The sequence below is a fragment of the Hibiscus syriacus genome, unplaced genomic scaffold (assembly GCF_006381635.1).
Source record: "Hibiscus syriacus cultivar Baekdansim isolate YM2019G1 unplaced genomic scaffold, ASM638163v2 tig00110387_pilon, whole genome shotgun sequence".
Lineage (NCBI taxonomy): Eukaryota > Viridiplantae > Streptophyta > Magnoliopsida > Malvales > Malvaceae > Hibiscus > Hibiscus syriacus.
Genome location: NW_024062717.1, coordinates 5566250 through 5589863, shown reverse-complemented (window position 1 = coordinate 5589863; position 23614 = coordinate 5566250). Strand labels below are relative to the sequence as shown.

At 36.1% G+C, this 23614-nt stretch overlaps 2 protein-coding genes across 2 annotated transcripts; one reads left to right on the top strand and one right to left on the bottom strand.

The window, feature by feature from the left end:
- Positions 1-16320: 16320 nt before the first annotated feature.
- LOC120122613 (mitogen-activated protein kinase kinase kinase 17-like) lies at positions 16321-17626 on the top strand. The gene has a single exon (XM_039141742.1). It carries the CDS (start codon positions 16417-16419, stop codon positions 17497-17499), a length of 1083 nt encoding a protein of 360 aa, XP_038997673.1. The 5' UTR covers positions 16321-16416; the 3' UTR covers positions 17500-17626.
- A 999-nt stretch (positions 17627-18625) lies between these two features.
- On the bottom strand, positions 18626-20496 carry LOC120122742 (PI-PLC X domain-containing protein At5g67130-like). The gene is made up of 6 exons (XM_039141850.1): positions 20322-20496; positions 20112-20213; positions 19751-19888; positions 19207-19305; positions 18787-19090; positions 18626-18690 (listed from the first exon to the last, which is right to left on the bottom strand). The coding sequence occupies exons 1-6, from the start codon at positions 20445-20447 to the stop codon at positions 18626-18628; spliced, it is 834 nt and encodes a 277-aa protein (XP_038997781.1). The 5' UTR covers positions 20448-20496.
- Positions 20497-23614: the final 3118 nt, after the last annotated feature.

The following is a 23614-nucleotide window of genomic DNA, read 5'->3' as shown; positions in this document are numbered from 1 at the left end:
ATACTGGTTCAATAACTGAGCATCTGGTTAAAGTGAAGTCAATGGAGTCCAATGACAAAAACATCAGTGATAACAACCAAAATGAAAAGCATTTGCTGAAATACGAAGCTCAAATATATCAGCTACAAAAAGAAAATGACATTCTAAACAAAGAATTAGAAGCCATGAAAGATGGTTTTTACAGAATCAATCAAGCCTTCCAAAGTATGGGTTTAGGAAATACTCGAAGGAATGGGCAAAAGAGGCCTCTAAATTGAAGAATAATGTTGAACGATGGAAAAAGAATTACAAATTACACGAAGGACGGGCTAAAAAAATACTCTTGAGATCTGCAGATTATAGAAGGTGAACGTAGGGCAGCCTTACAAAATTTGGGACTTTGGCAAAAAAAGAATGAATTGTGGTCAACCGCTTTCATTGACTCAGAAACCAAACTAGAAGCTAGTAAAGCTGAAAATAAAATATTGACCGAGCTGATAGTTGACTGTAAGAACTTTACACGAGAACTTTATGACCGTTCCGAGTCTTTTGAGAAAGAAAATGACCAATATCACCTATAGCTTCAAGAGTTGAAATGTAAACTGGAGAAAAAAGACAACGCGATAAATAAGGTGATTACTCAAGCAAGCAACGTAGCTTACAAGTTGGTCAACTTAGCTGCCTTTGCAAGGGATTTGAAACAGATTGATGGCTCAGCATCAAACCATGCCTAGAAGGTAACCTGGCTCCCCTAAATGAGATAAAAAATTTAGGAGCTAAAGTTATTCATTATCTGTAGTTTGGTTATTCGATGTACTGAAACCTTTTGTGATCAATGAAAATCATTTTATGATGGTTACTCTGGATTGACACCTTTTTTGCATGCATTGTATTTATTTTAATTTAATTTTTATACATTTCTAATATAAAAAATCATCAGATTAATTTTTGAAAGGTTACATGACAGTAATACCAAGATCACCCATTTACATTTCTCTTTCTCTCTTAATGGATAAGAGATTAGAAGAAATAGAGCAGTTCCAATGAGAGTTACGGGATCAAATGCGGTGTCAAATGGCCACGCTGCAACAGATGATGAGGATTCAAACCTTAGTCTCTCAAGAAGAAGTATTGGGTCAAATGACTGGGGTGTTGGCTACATTGGTTGTTAATCAAGAAAAGGTGTTGTCTGAAAGACGTCAACAAATTGACACATCAAGGTTGGTTGACCACCCTAGGACATCCTATTTGGATAAAGGGAAGGATCTCGCAGTTACCGAGCATGTCAAAGGAAAAATTAAGCAGTTGGAAGAGTCAACAACAACAACAACAATAACAACAACAAAACCCTATTCTCATATACAATGGGGTAAGAGGGAGGTAGAGTAGTAGGCTGCCCCCAACGCCAGGTTGAGAGCAGCTTCCGTGGAAGACCTCCGACAGTCAGAAAATTAAAAATAAAGATAAAATGCAATGCATGTATAAATAAATATATAAATACATAGTTGAACAGTCTTCATATATAGTCTGCATATGCGCATTTGTAATAGGAAGTAATCCTTGAAAATGAATCTCTGCGTAAAAAAACTTTGCGTATAGACAGAAACGTAAGACCCAACAAAATTTAAAAAGAGGAAACATGACGAGAAAGATACACAGAAGTCAACGATAGCAAGCACCGAGAAGGAATAAAGTCAAATGGGCTTAAAACCTAAACTAAGGCAACACTACTCCACTACCCTAGTTCTAAGCCTTCATAAATTTCAAAGACAGAGATGTATAAAAAGTAGAAGTCATGGAAATTACTACAAAGGCATTAAAAGAAAACATAGATGATATACCCTATGGATGTGACCCTTACTACTCGGCTACCCTAGTCTTAAGTCTCTATACTTTCCTATCAGAGGTCATGTCCTCGGTAAGGGCTAAATCCTTCAAATCAGATCTCAAGCAGTCTTCCCACTTCTGCCTTGGTCATCCTCTCCTTCTGGCACCACCGACTGTAATCGACTCTACCCTCCTGACTGCATCCAACAGTTGTCGCCTAAGGACATGCCCAAACCACCGTAGTATTCCCTCCCTCAATTTTTCGGATACATGCACCACCCCCAAGGACATCCTAATAGCAGAGTTTGGTGTCATGTCCCACAGAGTCCTACCACATATCCATTGAAGCATTCTCATTTCTGCGGTCTCCATCCTCCTTATGTGATCCTTCTTGATTGCCCAACATTCTGATCCATACAGCAACGCTGGTCTTATTGTCATTCTATAAAATTTTCCCTTGAGTTTTAAAGGCACCTTCTTGTCACACAAAACTCCAATAGCAGCCCTCTACTTTAGCCATCCCGCCTTTATACGGTGTGTAACGTCATCATCCACACCCCCGTCTTTATGTATCATAGACCCTAGGTACTTGAAACAATTCTTTGAGGGGAGAACGTGTCCTTCTATGCACACTTCTACGTCTTCATTGTTTTGGTTCCCACTAAAGTTTAAACATATATACTCTGTATTTTCAATATTGATCCTTAGACCTTTTTTTCCAAAGCAGTCTTCCAGGTAGCCAGTCTACTATTCAGCTCAGTTTTTGTTTCTGCAACTAGGACAATGTCGTCAGCGAAAAGCATACACCATGGAACATCGTCTAGTATCGCATAATAGATGTCGTCCATAATCAAGGCGAAGATGTAAGGGCTAAGAGTCGACCCCTGGTGGAGTCTGATTTCCACTGGGAATGCCTCGGTGTCGCCAATTGTAGTCCTGGCGTATGTAGTAGATCTACAGTACATATCACGAATCGCCCATATATAAGCAGTTGGGATCCGTCTCGTTTCCAAGGTCTTCCAGATCGTATCGCGTGGAACACTATCATACGCCTTCTCAAGGTCAATGAACGCCATATGAAGATCTCTATTTTTTCCCCTGTATTTCTCCATAAGCCATCGAAGTAGATGAATCGCCTCCGTAGTAGACATGTCTGGCATAAAGCCAAATTGGTTTTCCAAAACCCTAGTAACTTGTCTCACCCTAGCCTCTATCACCCTTTCCCATAGCTTCATGGTATGGCTGAGTAGTTTAATACCTCTGTAGTTGCCACAACGTTGGGGATCTCATTTATTCTTATAGATTGGTATCACCGTAGACTCTCTCCGCTCCTCTGGCATCTTGGCAGTCTCTAAAATAATATTAAAAATATTGGTCAACCACTTAACTCCCTCTTCTCCTAGGGCCAACCACACAATGATAGGAATTTGATCTGGACCGACAGCTTTTCCCTCCCCATTTTTCTAAGAGCCATTTTGACTTCCTTAAACTCAATCCTACTTATAGGGCAGTCATTGGCCGTAGTATGATGGTCGGCTGACCCATCAACAGTACTATCTCTACAGGGAGAGGCACCGTCATTAAATAAGCCAAAGAAGTAACTACCCCAAACCCTCTTAATATCATGCTCTTTCACTAAAAGAACACCATTGTTGTCCTTAATAAACCTAATGCTACCTAGATCCTTCTTCCTATTCTCCCTGGATTTTGCTAGCCTGAAGATGTCATTTTGTCATTCCTTGATGTCTAATCTCTTGTATATTTCCTCGTATGCCTTATCCTTTGCTTTAGCCACTGTTTTTTTGGCTTCCGCTTTGTCTCCTCGTATCTTTGTTTAGCTCTCGATCTTTCTTCGTCGTCATTGCAATGTAGATACTCCTTGAAGCAAGTTTGCTTTGTCTTTACCTTAGTTTGGACTTCGTCGTTCCACCACCATGATTATTTATGCTCATTGACCTTCCCTGTTGACAACACAAATGTGTTTTTTCCCACCTCTCTGATGGAATTTTCCATATTTTTCCATAACATATCTACATTATTTGAGTTTATAGTTCCAAAACCTGTACTAGACAAAACCTTACTCCTAAAGTCATCAGCTGTCGCTCCATATAAGTTCTTCCAAAGGATCATAGGTTTACCAAGTTTAGCCCTCCTATGAGTGCTCCGCTCGTGCCGTACGTTGAACACTAAAACCAACAATCTGTGTTGTGAAGCACATGCCTCTTCAGGGAACACCTTACAGTTAATGCAAGCCCATCGATCCCGATTTCAAACCAGGATGTAGTCGATTTGGGTACAATGTTCCCCGCTATGGAATGTAATCAGGTTCACATCTCTCTTGTTAAAGAAGGAGTTAGTGACCACCAAATCGTGTACAGTAGCAAATTCAAGCAACGTACGTCCCTCTTTGTTCCTACTACCAAAACTGAAACTCCCATGAACACCGTCATACACGTCGATTGCACTACCTATATGGCCATTGAAGTCTCCCCCTATGAAAACTCTTTGGTCCTTCGGAATGTTCCTAAGTACTTCATCTAACTGATCTCAAAAGCAATGTTTCTCCCCCTCCCCTAGGCCAACGTGTGGGGCGTACACTGAAAGGACATTCATCACTTTCGCTTCTATAATAACCTTAATCATCATGATCCTATCCCGGTATCTATAAACTTCAACTACATTTTCCTTGAGCCTAGAGGATACCAAGATACCCACCCCATTTCTAGCGTTATCTACGCCTGAATACCACAACTTGTACCCATTACACTCTCTGGCGCGAGCCCCTTTCTACCTAGTCTCCTGAATATATGCAAAATCTATTTTCCTATTACTAAGTACGTCGATCAGCTCCAGCAGCCTAGCATTTAATGTGCCTACATTCAACGAACAAACTCTAAGTCTAGTCTCCTTGACACCACTCTGTCGAGCCCTCCCCCTAGGCGCCCTATAGGATCTAAAATAAGAACATGACCTCAAGTTATCATCTATAGCTGAAGTTATGAGGAACTATGAAAAATGATTCCAAGGAAGATAGAAGATGCACCAATAAAACGATATAGAATTGAGGGGTACTAAGAACCCTAGTTGGTTACTTAATAGGATTTTAAGACAAATTAACATTATCTTACTTTACATAAGGCCAACAGCTAGAAACCAATGATTGGATTTATATCTTACTTAAATATTGATAATGACATAAGATACTAGGAGTCTAGGACAATGAAAAAATACAGATCCAGTAAATCCTACTCAAAGAAAAGTACAAAAATATAGATCATGTAGATCCTACTCAAAGCAAAATTGTTTTTCAAGTAAATAACAAATTTTATGGAAGTTTAAGACGCCATCAAGAAAAACATAAAAAAGAATCAAACTGAGCAGAAATTAAACTATATTTAGAGAAATGAAAATTAAATCAATAACATCCGAATTCATAAATCCGAATCCAATAAAATGCAATGAATCAGATCTAAAAAAGAGTAGGGGAACAATAATAAACAAAAATCGAAACCTGAACCTTGGCCTGATTGAATCTAAAACTAAAACCGCAGATCTGAAATCAAAGAAGGAATTTTCTCTTTTTTATGTATTAAATGGATCGTCTCCGTGAGAGAGAAAAATGAAGATGAAATCACCAAGAGTTCTAAAATTTTGTGAATATTTTACGCTAAACAAATGAGAAGAAATGAGAGAGAAATATGTGCGTTAGTGTTTGGCAGAGTGATCACAAAAGCAAAAATTAGATCACGCAAAAAACAGATATGTACACGAAATTATGTTATTATATTCACAAAAAGAGATATTTCAGATCGGAAAAATAAAGGACCTTACGACTAAAAAGAAACGAGTAAAGGCGTTCCGACGAGATTCCGGTGAGAGTTCCTACGTCAAAGGTAGGAAAGAACGCAGTGAAAAACCAATAGATCTAACGAATCAGGACAAAATTATACAGATAACGTTGTGTTTGACTATAGATCAGATCGGAAGTAGACAAAATTGTATCGGTCAGTAGATCTAAGAACAGTTGACGATATTAGAATAGTAAGATAACGGTTGAGAAAAACCATATAGATCTAAAAGAGAAGTGAGGAACTATAATAGGTAAACTTCAAAAGAAAAACATCAGATCTAAGTTCTAAACACAAAGATGATCAAAAACCAAAATTTACAGAAAACTTAGACGCGAGAGAGCTAAGCTTAGTCCCCACCTTGGTCATTCCCCATGAGTTTAGGGTACTTAAGTTTGAAAAGTATAATGGTACCAGTTTCCTTTTAATGCATTTGAAGATGTTCTGCAGAAAGATGGAGGGGTACTTGAATGACGATGATTTACTAATTTATTGTTTCCACGACATTCTTACTGGACTAGCAATGGTGTGGTATAACCGTTTGAGTAGAGAGCAAATTAAGTCATGGATCGATTTGGCCAATGTTTTCTTGGATCAATACAAATATGTCAAAGACTTGGCTCCAAATCGTCAAGATCTCCAGAAATTGAAGATGAAAGCTACTGAAAGCTTTAGAGAATACGCATTGAGATGGAGAAGCATGGCAGTTCAAGTACAACCTCTGAAGCTAAAAAGGAAATGTCACGTATGTTTCATAGCACCCTTCCAGACCCTTTCATTGAATTATTAATTGTAGATTCAACGAATGATTTTAAAGATCTTGTGTCAAGTGTGGAACAAATATAGTATATAATCGCCAAGGGGAATTTGAAGACTACCTCTGAAAGATCACCTACTCAAAAATAAAAAGATAGTGAGGTAAATGAATGTCACGTACAAAGCCCCCAAAGCCGCAAGAGAGGAAGGACATCTAATCACTCAGATCAACCAAAGAAGATTCCTCGAGTTAGAAAAGAGTTGGAGGTGTTCCAAACACCCATATTCGAATTATTCTCGTATCTTGTTAAAAGTCAACATATCACTCCGAGACCGATGAAAGTAATGTCGAACCCTTCTGGTTATAGTTATGACGAACACAGTGTTTGTGATTTCCACATGGGGTCACCTGGGCATTCTACAGGGAGTTGTGGTCTATTGATGAAAGAAATAAAGATGCTCGTCAGTAATGGAACGTTAACTCAAGAGTTGGTTGAACAATGGATGACGAACTCAAATGGGGCATCAGAGCATAATATGTAACATCTAATCGAATCAAATGCCACTTTATCAGAAGAGTAATGGGGCATCCTAATTATGTAGAAATCATTTCATCCATCATGAAACTTTATGTCATTTGCAACGTCTTGTTTGAACTTGTTTTTATCCTTATTCTCAACTTTTTATTAAGGTTTTTAAAGGAACTTACATCGTTTTCCAATGTCATGAACAAATAATCAAGTTTTAATCTTTTAATTCTTTAAATATCAAATGAATTAAAGGTTTTTCTACTTCATTAATTATGGATCTTTGACAAGTGGCAAGATTAGACTTTTCATACCCCATCCAAAGTCGAAAGAACCATTGGATGTTTCCTTACCCAAGATAACATATGATTACTACCAAGGGACTAACCTTGACATCACTTCCCCGGAAACCATAAAGTCATACCTCTATCCTCCCGAGGCATCAGAACTTGTACTTTACCTTTCCATACAGAAATAACCTTTCCATAACATTACCTTTTTCAGAATTACGATTTTAAAGTCACACATTTCCATTTATAGACACAGAACCAACATTCATTTCCCAACCTCAATAAATCATGGGAGAATGCTGAGAACCTTTCCTGCAAGAAGATAAGATAGAGTGATGTGGATCAAGTTTTCGAGAATTTGAATAATTGGGGCATACTGGGAGCAAATAGAAGAAGAAGAAATAAAGAGAATCATTGAAATAATCTTATCATGCATTAATTATATTATTTTTCATGTAAATAAGGTTAATCTTGAAACTCGTCCCCCTGGGGATACCCCTTTTATAAAGACTTCTGTGTATGAAATGATGAACGGTTTTCTTTTATTATCCCTTCATAAAAGGAGAAAATATATCCCTTGTGTCCCTATTTGAGCCTGAATAATATTTTCTTCTAATTCAACCCTAATCAAGGATCACCCTCACACTGGTGGGCAAGATGAATGAAATTTGCTCGCATGAGCAAAGATCATCAATTCACATAAAACACCGAAAGGTGAACCAAATTCAAAGTGCGGAGATCAAATGAAGGTGAGGGTAAAAGAAAACAAAAAGAAAAAAGAGCAAAGAAAAACAAAACAAAAAACACAGAAAAAATAGGACAATAAGCACATGCAAAGGCTCCATCGAGTCAAATGACGCATCAAGTTTCAAACCATAGGATTGATCAAACGTAGTCATTTCAAAATCAGTTCACTAGAAGGTCATGGAGCATCCAGAGAAAATAAAGGACTCATACGAACATATTCAAATCGAGCAAGACAAGATTGAAGGCATCAAAATGAATTGATCATTGGTTTAATAACCCTTAAACACTTGTTTGAGCCTATTTATCCATTTCTTTCATAACCATGAGCCCTAGCCTACATTACGTTCCTGAAAAATCCCTTCTAATCATACATGGATTTCTAAGTGGAGAGACTATCTTCAGATTTCATTCCGACCCTCAGGGTTAATTTTATTTGCAAATAATTTTCTAAAATCTTTAATGCACGATAAGGAAAAAATAAAAGGAGGGTTCAGGACGTAAAATTTTAGATAACGTCTTGAAACCAAAGGAGGATTCGAGTTGAAAACCTGAAAAGGCGGCTCGAACACAAAGATTGTCAACCACTGCACAAAGAACTATCTTATAAATCTCTTGATAAAGCATTGCACAGTCCAAAGGCGCTCATGAGGGCTGAGAACCAGTGAACATTTCCAGAGAGACGCATGACGGTTGCTTCATCGAATCAATGAACGCCAGAATCAAGAATGCAAGAAGCCAGCCTCAAACATATTACCTCCCAAAATTAGCCTGAAACACATTACCTTCCCAAGTCAGCCTGAGCCTTTTATCAGCATTAATCTTTACACTTTTCAAATATATATAATTTTTGAAAGATTAAAAGAAAATTTAGTTTATTTGATATTCAATGAACTCTTGTTTTACAATTTGATTTGATTGTGAGCTGAAAGAAAATGACAACATTTTTTAATTTTATTCAACATTTTTTCATATTTTTAAAAATAAAAGAAGGAGAAAAATATTTTCAAACAAGACAGTCTCGAGTGAAAAAGGTCCTTGAAGCTAATGAGGAAACATTTCTTCTAGAATCATGTTAAAGAAGCAAGACAAAAGATAGAAGATGAGAGGGACGTGATTGTTCCAGATGATTAGTTTGACCATGCTGATGTTAGTGGGTAGACTCCATACAAGAGTGATCAAGTGAAGGAAGATCGAGATCTCCATTTTGAAATCAAAAGATGATTACTGATAAATATTTCTGCACATAAGAAAGTCATGCATTACATTTAGATACATGTTGCATTCACATTTTATGCATCAAAGCATATCTTTAACAGATTTTTCAAGAAAAGAAGAGAAAAAAAAGAAAAGAATTCAAGCCTTGAATGAAGGTATCGTAACCGTTTTCCGGCGGGGACAATCGTTTAATTGTTTGAAAATGATTACGACTTTTTATTTTGGAAAATGGGTGATTTTGGATCAATTTGTATAAAATTGAAAAGAGTCGCCATCAACCTTTGGGTTAGGTAGGTCAAATACCTAAAAATATCTTTTAAAAACAATTTTAAGAGAAATCATTTTTAAAAACAAAAGACTAGTCTGCGTTTACCAAAGATTCGTTTAAAACGGGTTCGGGAGTCGGTTACGCGTGGGGAAGGATTAGCACCCCCACAACGCCCAAAATTAGTACTGTTTCGCTTACACGTTGTAATAGTAAAAATATTGAATCGAATATAAAGTTAAAATATGGTCCTTTTATCGAAGCTAAATTTGTTTTGAATTAAAAAAAAACTTTAATATAAAAAGAAATCTCGACAAAAGACTAGTCTGCGTTTACCAAAGATTCGTTTAAAACGGGTTCGGGAGTCGGTTACGCGTGGGGAAGGATTAGCACCCCACAGCCCACAAAATTGGTACTGTTTCGCTTACACGTTGTAATAGTAAAAATATTGAATCGAATATAAAGTTAAAATATGGTCCTTTTATCGAAGCTAAATTTGTTTTGAATTAAAAAAAAACTTTAATATAAAAATAAATCTCGACATTAACAACCCTTTGTCAGGAAAGTTATCTCATATATTTCTTATTCATAAAAGAGTATTCTCTCTTTGATAAAATACGAATCAAATAAAAAATGAATATTGACATTTGGCATAAAATAAACAAATTAGTATTTTGAAACATACATTGCATTATTTGAATAAAATCATGTTAATTATTAAAATATACAGACTTATTTCAAGTTCTTATGTCGCTAAAATATCGTACCGGATCGCACCACTTCGACCAAGTAATGCTTTCTACTCTTATTCTAAACATATGTGTTCTTGAAAATATTCGAGTAAACAAACGTCGAAAATAAATAAATGAACGTTTTATACAACCATTAGGAACTAACTCTAAAAGGTACACAGTATATACATGCATTTATAAATATAAGTACATAAATATAACATGTAAAACATATATGCACACTCAGAATACGTATACAAATATTTAATATAATAACAAACGTATAGTGATATTCACAATAAAGAACACATATAATAATCTTAAAATATTACTGTGAATTAAATAAGCAAAACAAATATTCATTCAATATAAAGGAAAATAACAGTGGCCAAATAACTAACGTATTTAAACAAATATAACCCTAAAACTTTTTATATATATTCTAATGTAAAAAGCCTAACCCTAAACTTATACTAAACCTAACATTCAGCCGTTTCTTATCTCCCTCTCTACTCTTCTTCTTCTTCAATCAAAACCACCCTCATAGCTTCCATCTCCGCCTTGATTTTTTTTATTTTTTTACCTCTCAAGATCACTCTCCTAGGCCTACAAACGGCTGCCATGTTTGAAGGAGACCATTGTTTGCCAGCACTCGACAATACCTTTTACTCCGACTGCTACATAACTCAAACAACTAAGGTAACAGAATCTCATTACTCTCCTTACTCCTTTTCTTTATTTTATTTCGAATTTTTTTTGGTTTTCCTGGAATTAATCTCAACCCCCTAACTATTTAGCTATCTAAACATTTAAAACTCCCCAATACCTTTCATTAACGATCCTTTCTCTTTGGTCACCGTCCATGGTGGTCGATTGAACTTTAAGCCAACCTAAAACATAAACGCACCTTCCTCTCTATTCTAAATCCAAAATACTCTATATAACGACCCTAAAAACTAACACCTTACCATGTTATCTTCTTAATTTACAAATCTGGTGAAATGGGTAAACTACCAAGGTTAGCCACTTAAGCTAATTTCTTTGGTTATTTAATAATTCAATGATGGTTGGTGGGTGAATTCCTCTGCCTCTTTTTATTATTTTCGCTTATTCATTTATTTTGAAATGCACCACACACATACACTCAATGCATAAAAATATAAATGGAATACCTCATAAAATTATCAATATTGATTTCGAAAAAGATGGGAAGACTCTGCTACACATCTCGACACTTGAACATGGGGTAAGGAAGAATCCTTTTACACACTCTTTTTTCGTATTTATTGCTCTTCTCTCTAAACAACATTGATCTATTTTTTCTTATCGAGACCCTCATCATCTTGAATTCCTCCCTCTTTTCCCTTCTTTATGGTTGATTCCTTCACCGAATTCCCTTGTCCTTTTCTTTTCTTTTTCTTGCGTTTTGGTAAGATGTTGATATGTTTAGTTGGGATTAGGTGTTGTTTTGACATGGGTTGTCGTTGACTTGGTAGATTTGTGTAGGTTTATCGATGGTGACAGCTCGGGATATCTCGGCTTGATATATCTACGATGGCTTCAGCTTACAACTGGTGGCGTGCGACGGTTGTTGGCTCGAGATGAGCTGGTGTGCGGTAGCTGTTGGCTCGGTGAAGGATCTGGTGTGGCTGGGGAAGCGGCGGCGGCTTTGGTTTAGAGATTAGGGTTTCAAAAACCCTAAAGTTGATGGGTTATCATTTGGGATGCTTGGGTTTGCTTGTTGGGTCACTAGTGTTGGGCCTCTTGGTATTTGTAATTGGGCCTGCAAATATTGTAAAATAATATTAATAATAATAATAATCATACTATAGTATATAATAATAAATATAATATATATTTTAATCCCAACAAAAAATGGGTGTCTACAGAAGGGAATTATATTCCGATTGGCAGAACCTCAAGAATTGAGGAGACCAATCCAAGAAGAACCATTACTTTGATGTGGGGGCACGTTACCCAAATAACATGATATTTTCAAAAGATTTTTTAAATAAACTAAGCCTGATTTTTAGAGGTTTCTTGATGACGATTTTCAATGATTTTTTTATAAGAAACTAAGCTTGAGGGACCAATATGATATGTAGGGGTTCCTTGATGATGAATTTTAATGAATTTTTATAAGAAACTAAGCTCGAGGGACCAGCGTGATATGTAGGGGTTTCTTGATGACAATTAAGAAACTAAACTTGATTTTCAAGGGTTTCTTGATGAGTAAGTCCTTCGGGTCATCATTAAGTCTTTCGAGCGTGATGCTTAAATCCTTCGGGTCTTCTATAAGTCTTTCGAGCAAGATGATAAGCCCTTCGGGCCATCTATAAGACCTTCAGGCAGGATGTTTTCAAATGAGTTTTTAGAAACTAAGACTGATTTCCAGGGGTTTCTTGATGATATTTTCAAAGAGTTTTTAAAAGGAAGCTAAGCCTAATTTTTAGGGGTTCCTTGATGACAACTAAAAAACTAAGCTTGATTTTCAAGGGTTTCTTGATGAGTAAGTCCTTCGGGCCATCTATAAGTCTTTCGAGCAAGATGATAAGTCCTTCGGGCCATCCATAAGACTCTCAGGCATGATGTTTTCAAATGAGCTTTTAGAAACTAAGCTTGATTTTTAGGGGTTTCTTGATAATTATCTCCAAAGATTTTTTAAAGAAAGCTAAGCCTAATTTTTAGGGGTTCCTTGATGACAACTAAGAAACTAAGCTTGATTTTCAAGGGTTTCTTGATGAGTAAGTCCTTCTGACTATTAGTAAGTCTTTCGAGCATGATGCATAAGTCCTTCAGGCTATTTATAAGTTTTTCAAGGAAGATGATAAGACCTTTGGGCCATTCATAAGACCTTTGGGCAAAATGTTTTCAACATTTCCGGTACTCAATTCATCACATATGGAGTTGAATCAGCAACACATCACTTGAGGGATCAACATTTCCAATGGAAATACAAGGATGAGAAGAACTGAAGATGAAGACTCAACCAAGAGAACGAAGAAAAGATGACATCATTTGCAGCAAGGACTCGATGAATTTCGCAGAAAGAGAAGAACTGACATTCCCAGTGAAGAGTTCGCAACGTGATAAGAAGATACCAAAATAAAAAATGGTGTTTTTTTATCTTTGCTTCATTCTCGTTTCACAGCAATGAGCAAAGAGGGGCGGTTGTAAGCATCATCTTTTCAGCCCACTGGGGTGACCCGTATCCAGAACTGACCCGACCCGGTAGGCCATCAATTTCTCCACTACCACCGTTTTCTCCACCAGCCGACAACCACAGCCAGATCCACCAAACAAACACAATAATATCAACTATTTTGACTTTAATCATTTTTTGAAGAAAAAGAAAGAAAAAAGGAAAGGAAAAAACAAGTGAAAAATGTAAAAATCGGGTCTATAAATACCCGAACAAAAAATTGTAATGGGGGATTTTTCAGATCCACAAGAAAGAAATAAAAATCAGATTTTTTGAGGTATTATTATTATTTTTTTATTTTCGATTGATAAATAAAGTATGTTGCGTGTATAAAAAAGAGATTAAAGGAAGATTTTGAGTAGTTTACTTGAGGGAGAACCATACTGTCTGATCGGTTTATCTTCGCGATGGTCAAAGAGTGAGGAAGCCCAAACGTCATAACATCATCGGGGTTATTTTCGCGTAGTTTTAGTGGTTTTTTGGCCCCCAAATAGAGATTCAGGGGATAGATATAGGGTAAAAGAGTGTTTTGGAAAAATTAGGGTTGTTTGGAAATTTTTTACCACCATGTACGGCGGTCAGAGCGGTGGTCAGACGGTAGCAGGGAGAGTTGTCGGCGTTGAGTCGGCTGAGGGGGAGAGTTGAGTTTTTTGGGGGTTTTGGTGAGAAATGAAACAAAAAAGCTTAAAAGTGGTATATATAGGCTAGATTAATGGTAAAATTACATCTTAAATGCCTGTAAGTTTGTCGTGTTTTTATATTTTGGTCCCTATAAGGACAAAACTTGTTATTATACCTATTTGTTATGCATGTGTTAATTATCTGGTAAATTTACTATTTTAGTCTTTCGAATTTAGCCTTGTTTTTACATTTTGGTCATTGGACCTTTCGTTTTTAATTTATTTTTATTTTATCACTCATTTTCATTTTATTTCAATTTAGCCCCTGTTAGTTCTGAATTTAGCTATTGTATTTTAATTTCTTACATTTCGATCCTTGTTTATTTTTTATTTAGTTACTATCTTTTGTTTTCTTGCATTTTAATCAATGTTATTAGATTTTATTGTAATTAGGTCCTTGTATTTATTTTATTTTTATTTTTATTGGTTGTTTTTACTATTTTTATTATTTGTTGTTTTAATTATTTTAATTTAGTTCCTTGCTTTTAATAATTATTAAGGCTTAAATTTGTAGATTAACACTTTAAACCTTAAGATTTATAGATTTAGATCCTTAAGTTTTAGGATTTTATATTTAGGTCTCATAATCTTAGTTTATTTATTTGACCATTTAGTCCCCAAATTTAATTAGAGCTTTAACATTTACATAATTCAATATGATTAATATTAGAGCCTACCTTTTTTTAGATTTGAGCCCCTAGGTTCATTAATTTTCATAATTTGACATCGTAAGTTAGAAAAAACCTTAATTTACTTTTAGTATAATTAGGATAAATAAAATTTTGCTTGATCACATTGTTTTTATAAATCTAAGGCACTCTTCACTTATTAAGGAATTAATAGTATATCTCCTGCGATCATGCTCAGGGTGTGACTACTAGTAACTCCCAAAATAAGTCGACATCCTTTTAAAAAATTGCATCATGTTTTCTAAAAACGAAGCAATGTTCGGTTATTAGGCACAATAGCTGATCTCCCGCATTTACGCTCGGGGGCGAATGTTATCGGTCTCGATAAACGAATATCTTTTTCAACTTTGCATCCTTAATGATTTTTAAATTAAATAAAGATCGAACTCAAAATTTCTGATTTTAAATATAGAGTAATCAACTATGTACCAATTTTTGAGCGCTTGTGGTGGTGTTAATCCTTCCCTACGCGTAATCGACTCCCGAACCTGATTTCTGGATTTTTTTCAAACCCCAAAACTAGATATTTTATTAAAATAAAATGTTTTATTAAAATCACTCGGTTTTTACGGTGTTCCAATCGCACCTTAAATGATTGGTGGCAACTCGTCACATTTTGAGATAATTTTCAAAGAAAACCCCCGAGTCAGTATCGGTCTTTCTCTACCCGCGCGAAAAACGGTGTCGACTTACTCCTTATTTTTCATTCTCAACTTATTATAATGTAATATACAGAGTTGGCAATGCTAGGGTTGGATTGGGTTTTTGGTTACCTACTCCAATCGGAAAAGCATACATCTTTTATTTAAATCTTACTCAATCTGATTCGAATAACATACATCGTTTACTCGATTTGACATGACCTGAGTAGTGTATTGCCTCCGTTAATACTTGATTCAACCTCAATTTTTGTAATAAAATCATGCATCCAATTCAACTGAACTGACATAAATATATAAAAAATTATTTGTATTTTATAAAATAAAGACTTAATTAAAAAATTATTTTTATTTTATAAATTACCCATCTCTATAATTTTTTTATAATTAGATCCTTATTTTACAAGATAAAAAAAATATCACCTTAAATCCGAACTTGATCTGATCCAACCTCATTCTATATCAAATTACTCAACTCAAAAATGTTTTTTCTAAAAAAATTAAGCCTATCAAATTTATTCTAATGAAAGCTCATCAATATCAATTAAATTATCATCTCTAGTTCTATATATATTATAATTATTAAATCAAATTATAAATTATTAGATATTATTGTAATTATTTTTGGATGTATAAATTATATGGAGTAAAAATCTTGTAAGAGGGGTGATAGCTACCACGTTTTTCAAGACAGGGGAAGGTAAGCCGTTTTTTTCATATTAAGATACGGAAATTCAAATAAAAAATAAAACAAACAAAATATGCTCACCTATCACGTGCATTAATTATAGGAAAAATTCAATTCATCTGGAACGCCGACGCCTACCAAATAAAATAAATTAAAATAAAAATCCATCCCTATATATAAAGGGAGTATTTGCGCCACAATCACGTCCTGTAACCTCTGTTTTGCTCATTTTGCCTCAAAACAAACGAAGAAGCGTTCTGTTTTTCCTAAAACCCAAAGTTGTAGAATTCTTGAGTGGAAGTTGGAGTGTCCAATGGAGTGGATTCGTGGGGAGACGATTGGGTGTGGAAGTTTCGGCACTGTCAATTTGGTGCTACCCAAAAATGGCTTCTCAAAATCTCCTTTAATGGCTGTTAAGTCTTGCCAACTAATCGACTCTGTTTCGCTGAAGAACGAGAAGGAAGTGCTTGATAGAATCGGTTCTTGCCCCCAAATCATCCGTTGTTTAGGTGGAAATCATACAGTCGAAAAGGGTGTGAGGTTGTATAATTTGTTCTTGGAGTACGCTGATAAAGGAAGCTTGGCTGATCAGCTGAAGAAAAGCGGCGGGAACTTGATGGAATCCGATGTTAGGAGATACGCAAGATCGATACTTAAAGGGCTACGCTTTGTTCATTCAAAAGGGTTCGTTCACTGTGATATTAAGCTTCAAAATATTCTTTTGTTTGGTAATGGTGATGTGAAGATAGCTGATTTTGGATTGGCAAAGAGAAATGGGGAAGAAGAAGAAGAGGGAGAACAGAGGAGGATGGAAATCAGGGGAACTCCTCTCAATATCGCACCAGAGTCGGTCAATGAAAACGTGTATGATTCAGCTGTTGATATTTGGGCACTTGGATGTGCCATTGTTGAGATGTTTACTGGGAAAGCAGCTTGGAATTTCAAACCAGGGACAAACATGGCGGCTTTGTTGTTTAAGATTGGGGTTAGCGATCAATTGCCTGGAATTCCTCAAGATTTATCCGAGGAAGGAAAAGATTTTCTTAGAAAATGCTTCGTTAAGGATCCGAAGAAGCGATGGACGGCCGAGATGCTCCTGGATCATCCATTCATCTCTTGTGATGATGAGATCGTTTCAAATTCAATGAATCGATGCGAAGAAGAAGAAGAATCAACATCCTCGAGATGTTCATTTGAAGAATTCTCAGCTTCACCAAAATCTCCTTTTGATTTCCCAGATTGGGTTTCATCTCAATCAACAGCTTCTTCTCAATCAAGCTCTGTTCCTTCATTTTCGAGTTACATTTCATCACCTTCGGATCGGATTCATGAATTGGCTTGTGATGAAGCGGCAGCCAATTGGCCAGTTTCAGAGAGCTGGATCACACTGAGGTAGAAGAAAGAAGAGAAAATTAGAGTTTCATGGCCTTCAATCAAATCTGATGGCTTTGTCCAATTGATTTTCCATTGCAATTGGTGATGATTTTTAATGTAAATGATTAGTAAAAACATAGATAAACTGACTTTTTACTGAAGAAGATTTCTTATTGGCTACTCAGGTTGGCCGCATGTACATAATTCATTATACATTTCCAACAAATATCGAAAACTTGGCGTTCTGCAAGAATTTTGTGGGACTGCTTCAAGTTCAAGTTCCAATTCCAATCAAATCCCACCTATTCATCAAATCTTCATATTTATTAGGATTTGTGGGGGGATTATCAAAACTAATCTGATATTAATTGTTTAATTTATTATTATACAGAAGTTGACATAAGAATACAATCAAATCATTATAGAAAATACAAAAAGAATATCTAAAATATATATAAAAAAAATTATAGAAAACGACTATACGACCGCCTCCTCTCAATCATCACTGAATGCAAAGAATTGAAGGAAAGAAAGCCACATGAATATAGGTAGTGGATCCAGTGCCATTCACATGATTGGCATGCCAATCCCATCCCATCCCATGTATATATACTCAATCAACGTGTTAAAGGTGATTCATTTGTTGTACAATAAGATAAACCCAAATATCCTTTCCTTCATAAATTAAGAATTTATAAAGATATCTTCACCGACTCGTATGATTCTGGTTTATATTAGATTGAGTTTTATATTTTGGGGTGCTTTTTAATGATTGATCTCATCTCAGCTTTCCTTCTTTCACAAGTGATGCGTACTAGTTTGCTGTTGTTATTGTTTTGTGGACTTTGATTATTGTAAGAAAACTAGTTATGTTAACTTGGAAATAATTAAGACTTAAGAGTTAGTTTTATACTTTAATTATGATTAAGCTATAACGGACCTCTTCCCTTAAAAAAATAGAATGGTATTTTTCTCTGTCACTATGATGACATTGAACTTTGAAGCAAAGGGCCGCCTATTTGAGGCATGGTTGTTACATTGCTGTAATTAGAACAGCTTGTTATACATCCATTAAATTATATAAAAATATTAATCTAATTACAAAAATTCAATTAATTTGATTTTGATTAATTCAATCAGCGACCGAATTAACCATTTGGGCATGATTCTTTTCTATTTGGGCATGAGCCTGGCTTTACCCCTGGATCTCCAGCTGAACCCAAAATATCATTAAGCTGTTTACTCTATAGTCGATAGCAAGAACACAATATGAACCTAGAAAGAAGCACCACACGTACATAACCATTACCTTCATTTTCTAATATGTACTTCCACTGGTACGCAATTCCTTCCTCCGCTTCCTTCGAAGCAACTGAGGTGAAAACCAGAAGCCTGTGATTTACTTGCACCATTTCATTCACAGTAGGCCAATCTTCACCCTTTTTTGGAATCTTCGACACAGGAAACCAATACTTGTCAAGACCGGCACTCGTGAAAAGGTTACTCAGTCCTTTTGGTGTATGCACATAGTCCTCGATTATAATGGTTACAATCTCTGATGGATTCTGAGTCACGAATGGCTCCACTTCCCTCAAGGTGTTAATTGCGGGTTGCTGAATAAGATCCAATCAGCACAATTCAAATTGTCTTGAAAAAATGGAAAATTAAAAATTAGAAAGAAGAGCACGCATTATAACTGCTAAATTTCTAAGATGGAAAGACATATTACAAAGGCAGTGAAGTTGAAGCATTGTCCCTGAAATGAATGACAAAGCCAAATATCGTCGTTAAAATCGTACATGTCCAACATCAGTCCCCTCACTCCATTCTGGATAAAAACCAACCACAAAGCAAATAAGTTTAGAATATAGAGAAATCAATTATTCATCTGTTTCTTTAAAAAGGCAAGATGCAAGCAAAAAATATTTCCATATTTTTGGAGACCATAAAGAAGCTAAGTAAATTCTATTTAATGCCAAACGGACAAAATCATACAAAGAGTAAAAAAAGAATAAAACTTTCACATTATCACCTAACTAGACTAGATGTAATTTTAGCCGATCATGTCTAATTCCTCCTTTTTATGGTTTCCTTTAGATTTTTTATCAGTACGTAGTGACTACAAGATAGTATATGTTCATAATTTTTTCTTAGACTATTGACAAGGCACACAGAGTATGCAGACATAGCTGCTTGAACCCGGGTCTCTTCCTTTAGAATCACAATAACTAACAAGGTCATTTAAAGGTGATGCAAAATAATAGAGTACACACCATCAATTGATTAGTAACAATGTCTTCTTGATTGTAAAATGTCAGTCTTTGAACGCCTTGTAGAGATGGTGCATCCACTATGCTGAAGGAATTGTGGGTCATCAACCATGAATATTTGTTGAAAGGCAATCCACCAATCTGGCACCCAAAATTCACACCAAAAACATAAATGCCCATCAACAATTTGCTCAGAGAACAACATGGAAGTGTACAAAAGAGAGAGAGAAAAAAGCAACAGAATAGTAAAACCTATCCATCACCAAAATATACACAGAAATGGAAAACAAAGAGCTCCCTTACCAAAAAGGAAACAAAATTAAACTAAATTCTCACTGAATGAAAAAAAAAATTGTGCACTTACAACAGAAGTGGGTATGATAGCTTGACCTCTGGTACAAAAAGGTTGACTCTTGCCCAAAGCTGGGCAGTTCCCACAATAAAGACCTGAACCACAATCTGTAGCCTGGGAACATAAGTCAAGAACAGAAACGATCTCTAGCGAATTCAGCTCAAAACTGAACGTATCACAGAGAGAGAGAAAAGGAAAGGAAGGAAGAAAGAAGAAAGGAACCTGGCAGTTTCCATTAAAACAAGCAGCGGAAATTGTGATGAAGAAAGAAAAGAGTAACAGGAACAAGTACCCAATTGCAGCAGTGGCTCTGCATAAGCTAAGGTTGTCCGTGAAACACGCCAGCATTATTTGTGTTTTTGGCTTCTGTTTCTGCTTATGCAGAGCTCGAGGAAAAGGAGAGTAAAAAGTATAAAACAAGAGGGAAGAGAAACTTGGCGTTTTTTTCGAAAAATTATCGGTGATCGGTATATTTATTGATCTTATATTGATTATATTATATTTTTTGATCTAACAGCCTTTACAGTAAAACGCGCCTCCTGCACTGTGTTATATGCTGATTTGGCATCACGTGGGGTAAGACGCGCCTCCTACACCGCGCTATATGTTGATATGGAATACACGTGAGTATAGTGCGGTCCCTAGAGTGCGCCTTATGCCACGTAGGGGCATAGCGCGAGGCAGGAGCTGCACCATACATTTAACTGGTATAAGTATATAAGGCGAGTTGCAGGTATCGCGCCTTGTATAATTATAACAACTTTTCTTGGCTATAAATACCCTTCTCCCCGGGTTAAGTTACTCATATCTCCTCACATCTCCTCGCATCTCTCCTCTTAACTTATAAATTAATACAATAATTCCGTCAACTAGTCAATAATTCTGACAATTTTTTCATATTTAATTTAGAATTTCGTGCGATTTTTCGTTATAAGGTAATTTTGTTATACTTTTTTTATTATACTTATTGTTTATTATGATTATTTGAAAAAATAGTATATTAATTATTTTCAATTAATTTTTGTGTTTGTCAAATTAGAAAGCGGGAGCATACGTCGAAATAGTTTTGCGGTGCAGGTAATAATATAAAATTATATTATTTAAATTATTTATGTTAATGTGTAAACATTTTATTGTGTTATATTTTCGTTCATATATTATTTATTTAATCAGGTTTGTTTCAGTTATTTTTTTCAGATATAATATTGCCGCACTTTTAAACTCAAAGAATGACGCGACTTTCAGCTATTGTTTATTATGATGGTGAAATTCGAGAAGATGAAACCGGAGTTGTTTTCGTATCAAATGAGCGTGTTAAAATATCATTAAAGAGAAACATAATTCTTGAAGAGCTGATAACGAAGATTTCGAGGAAGATTTATGTTGGAAGTAATAGTAGAATGTCGTCATTGCAGTACAGATTTCCAACATCATTGTTATCATTAACTTATACAGCGTTCGAACTTTCGAACAATGATAATGTTGAAATGATGGTTGAAGCTCAAAGTAATTATTCAAACGCCGATATTGAGAAGTATGCACATTTTGTTTAAGTGTGTGCTGTTCGGGGTCAATCATTAAGCTCTCACTATGGGCTGGTTGAACAAGTTGATCAAGTTGACAACCCGACTATAGTAATGTGTAATGATTTTAATGTCATAATGGGGAGACATTCATCCGCAACTCTTTACGATATGTACCGAGGTGGGTCCACGAATAATCTGTATGGCAACACCGCGTCAAGTTCAAGGGGAAGACATTCATCTGCAAATTTCTTTGACCATATGGAGATGCCATCGATGCAACCATCTGTGCAGTTTCCATTTGACACGATGGCTTCAAGCTCCAGAGGGAGGCATTCGACTGCGAGCTTTTTCGATCTCAATGTCGATATGCCTTCTAGTTCAAGGGGAAGGTGTGCAAGTAATAGGTTCTTCGACCTAAATGTGGAGCGCATGGAGAAACCATCATCTCCACCAGAAGAACCGCTTCTTGAGCCTGGTGCGGATGGTGCTGAGACTGGACTATTCATTCACCCAGAATCACCGCAATTCAACTCTGATGATGATGAAGTTTCAGGAAATGTAACACAAACTGACCCTCCTGCACACATATATGAAGCTGATTATGGTGCAATGTACGGGCCAGAATTTACGGATATGCCTCATCTCGGTGACTATGGATATTACTCATCAATAAATAATGGTGAGTTATCTTTAGGCATGGAGCTTTCAAGCAAAGAAGAAACGGTGATGGCTATAAAAAATTACAATATACGTAATTATGTTCAGTCCAGAGTCAACCGATCCACGACCGAAAAATATGTATGCTACTGTGCTCGACGCGAAAACGGATGCAATTGGATGGTTCGCGTATCAAAAATGAAGATGAAAAACAACATATGGGAACTAACAGTATACAATGGTTTTCACACATGTTGTGCTGGAGGGGTCAACCAAGATCATCCCAACTTGGACTCTGAAATGATATGCCAAGCCATCATGTCCATAGTAAAAACAAGCTCTCATATAGTTGTTACAGTGTTGATTTCAGCTATACAATCGCAGTATGGGTACACTATCTCCTATAAAAAAGCTTGGTTGGCAAAACAAAATGCCATTGTCAAACTTCATGGCGAATGGGATGAATCTTACAATAAACTTCCAGGTTGGTTTAGGCTGGTGCGGACGTTGAATCCTGGAATAATTGTGGACTTCAAAACCTCCTATGCATACCATAATGATCGAGTTCTTCGCGATCGATGCCAATTTTACCGAGTTTTTAGAGTTACCCACAGTGCGTTAATGCTGTCAAATACTGCAAGCCTGTGGTCCAGATCAACGGGACTTTCTTGTATGGAAAATACAAGCAAGTTTTATTATTGGCAATTGTCCAAGATAGCAATTGCAACATTCTTCCAGTTGCTTTTGCTCTTATCGAAGGAGAATATACAGATTCTTGAGCTTTTTTCCTTCGAAATTTACGTGCACATATTATCACGAGGGAAAACATCTGTGTCATTTCATATCGCGGAGCTGGGATCAAAGCAGCAATGGAGTCTTTGGGTCCAATGTGGCAACCACCCTTTTTCCAACATAGGTATTGTCTCCGATACATTATTGCGAACTACCATGGAAGATACAAGAAGAATGATGAGCGTCAATTAATTGTGCGCATGGGTAAGTGAAACTGATGTGGTTTGTTTTCTTTCGATTGTTTTAATTTTGCAAAGAAAGCAAGTTAGTAAGTTATACATTTTTAATCAGGTTACGAACTACTTCCTCGAACGTTTGAATCAATGCATCAAGATTTGCGGGCGAAGAACGAGGAAGGATACGATTACATCAGCCTCATCGATAAAGAAATATGGACGAACGCATATGATGGTGGATATCGATATGGACACATGACGACCAACTTGGCAGAGGCAATCAATTCAACCTTAAAGGGTGCACATCACTTACCAGTAGCGGCTTTGGTAAAGAATATATATTTTCGTTTGGGGGCGATTTTTA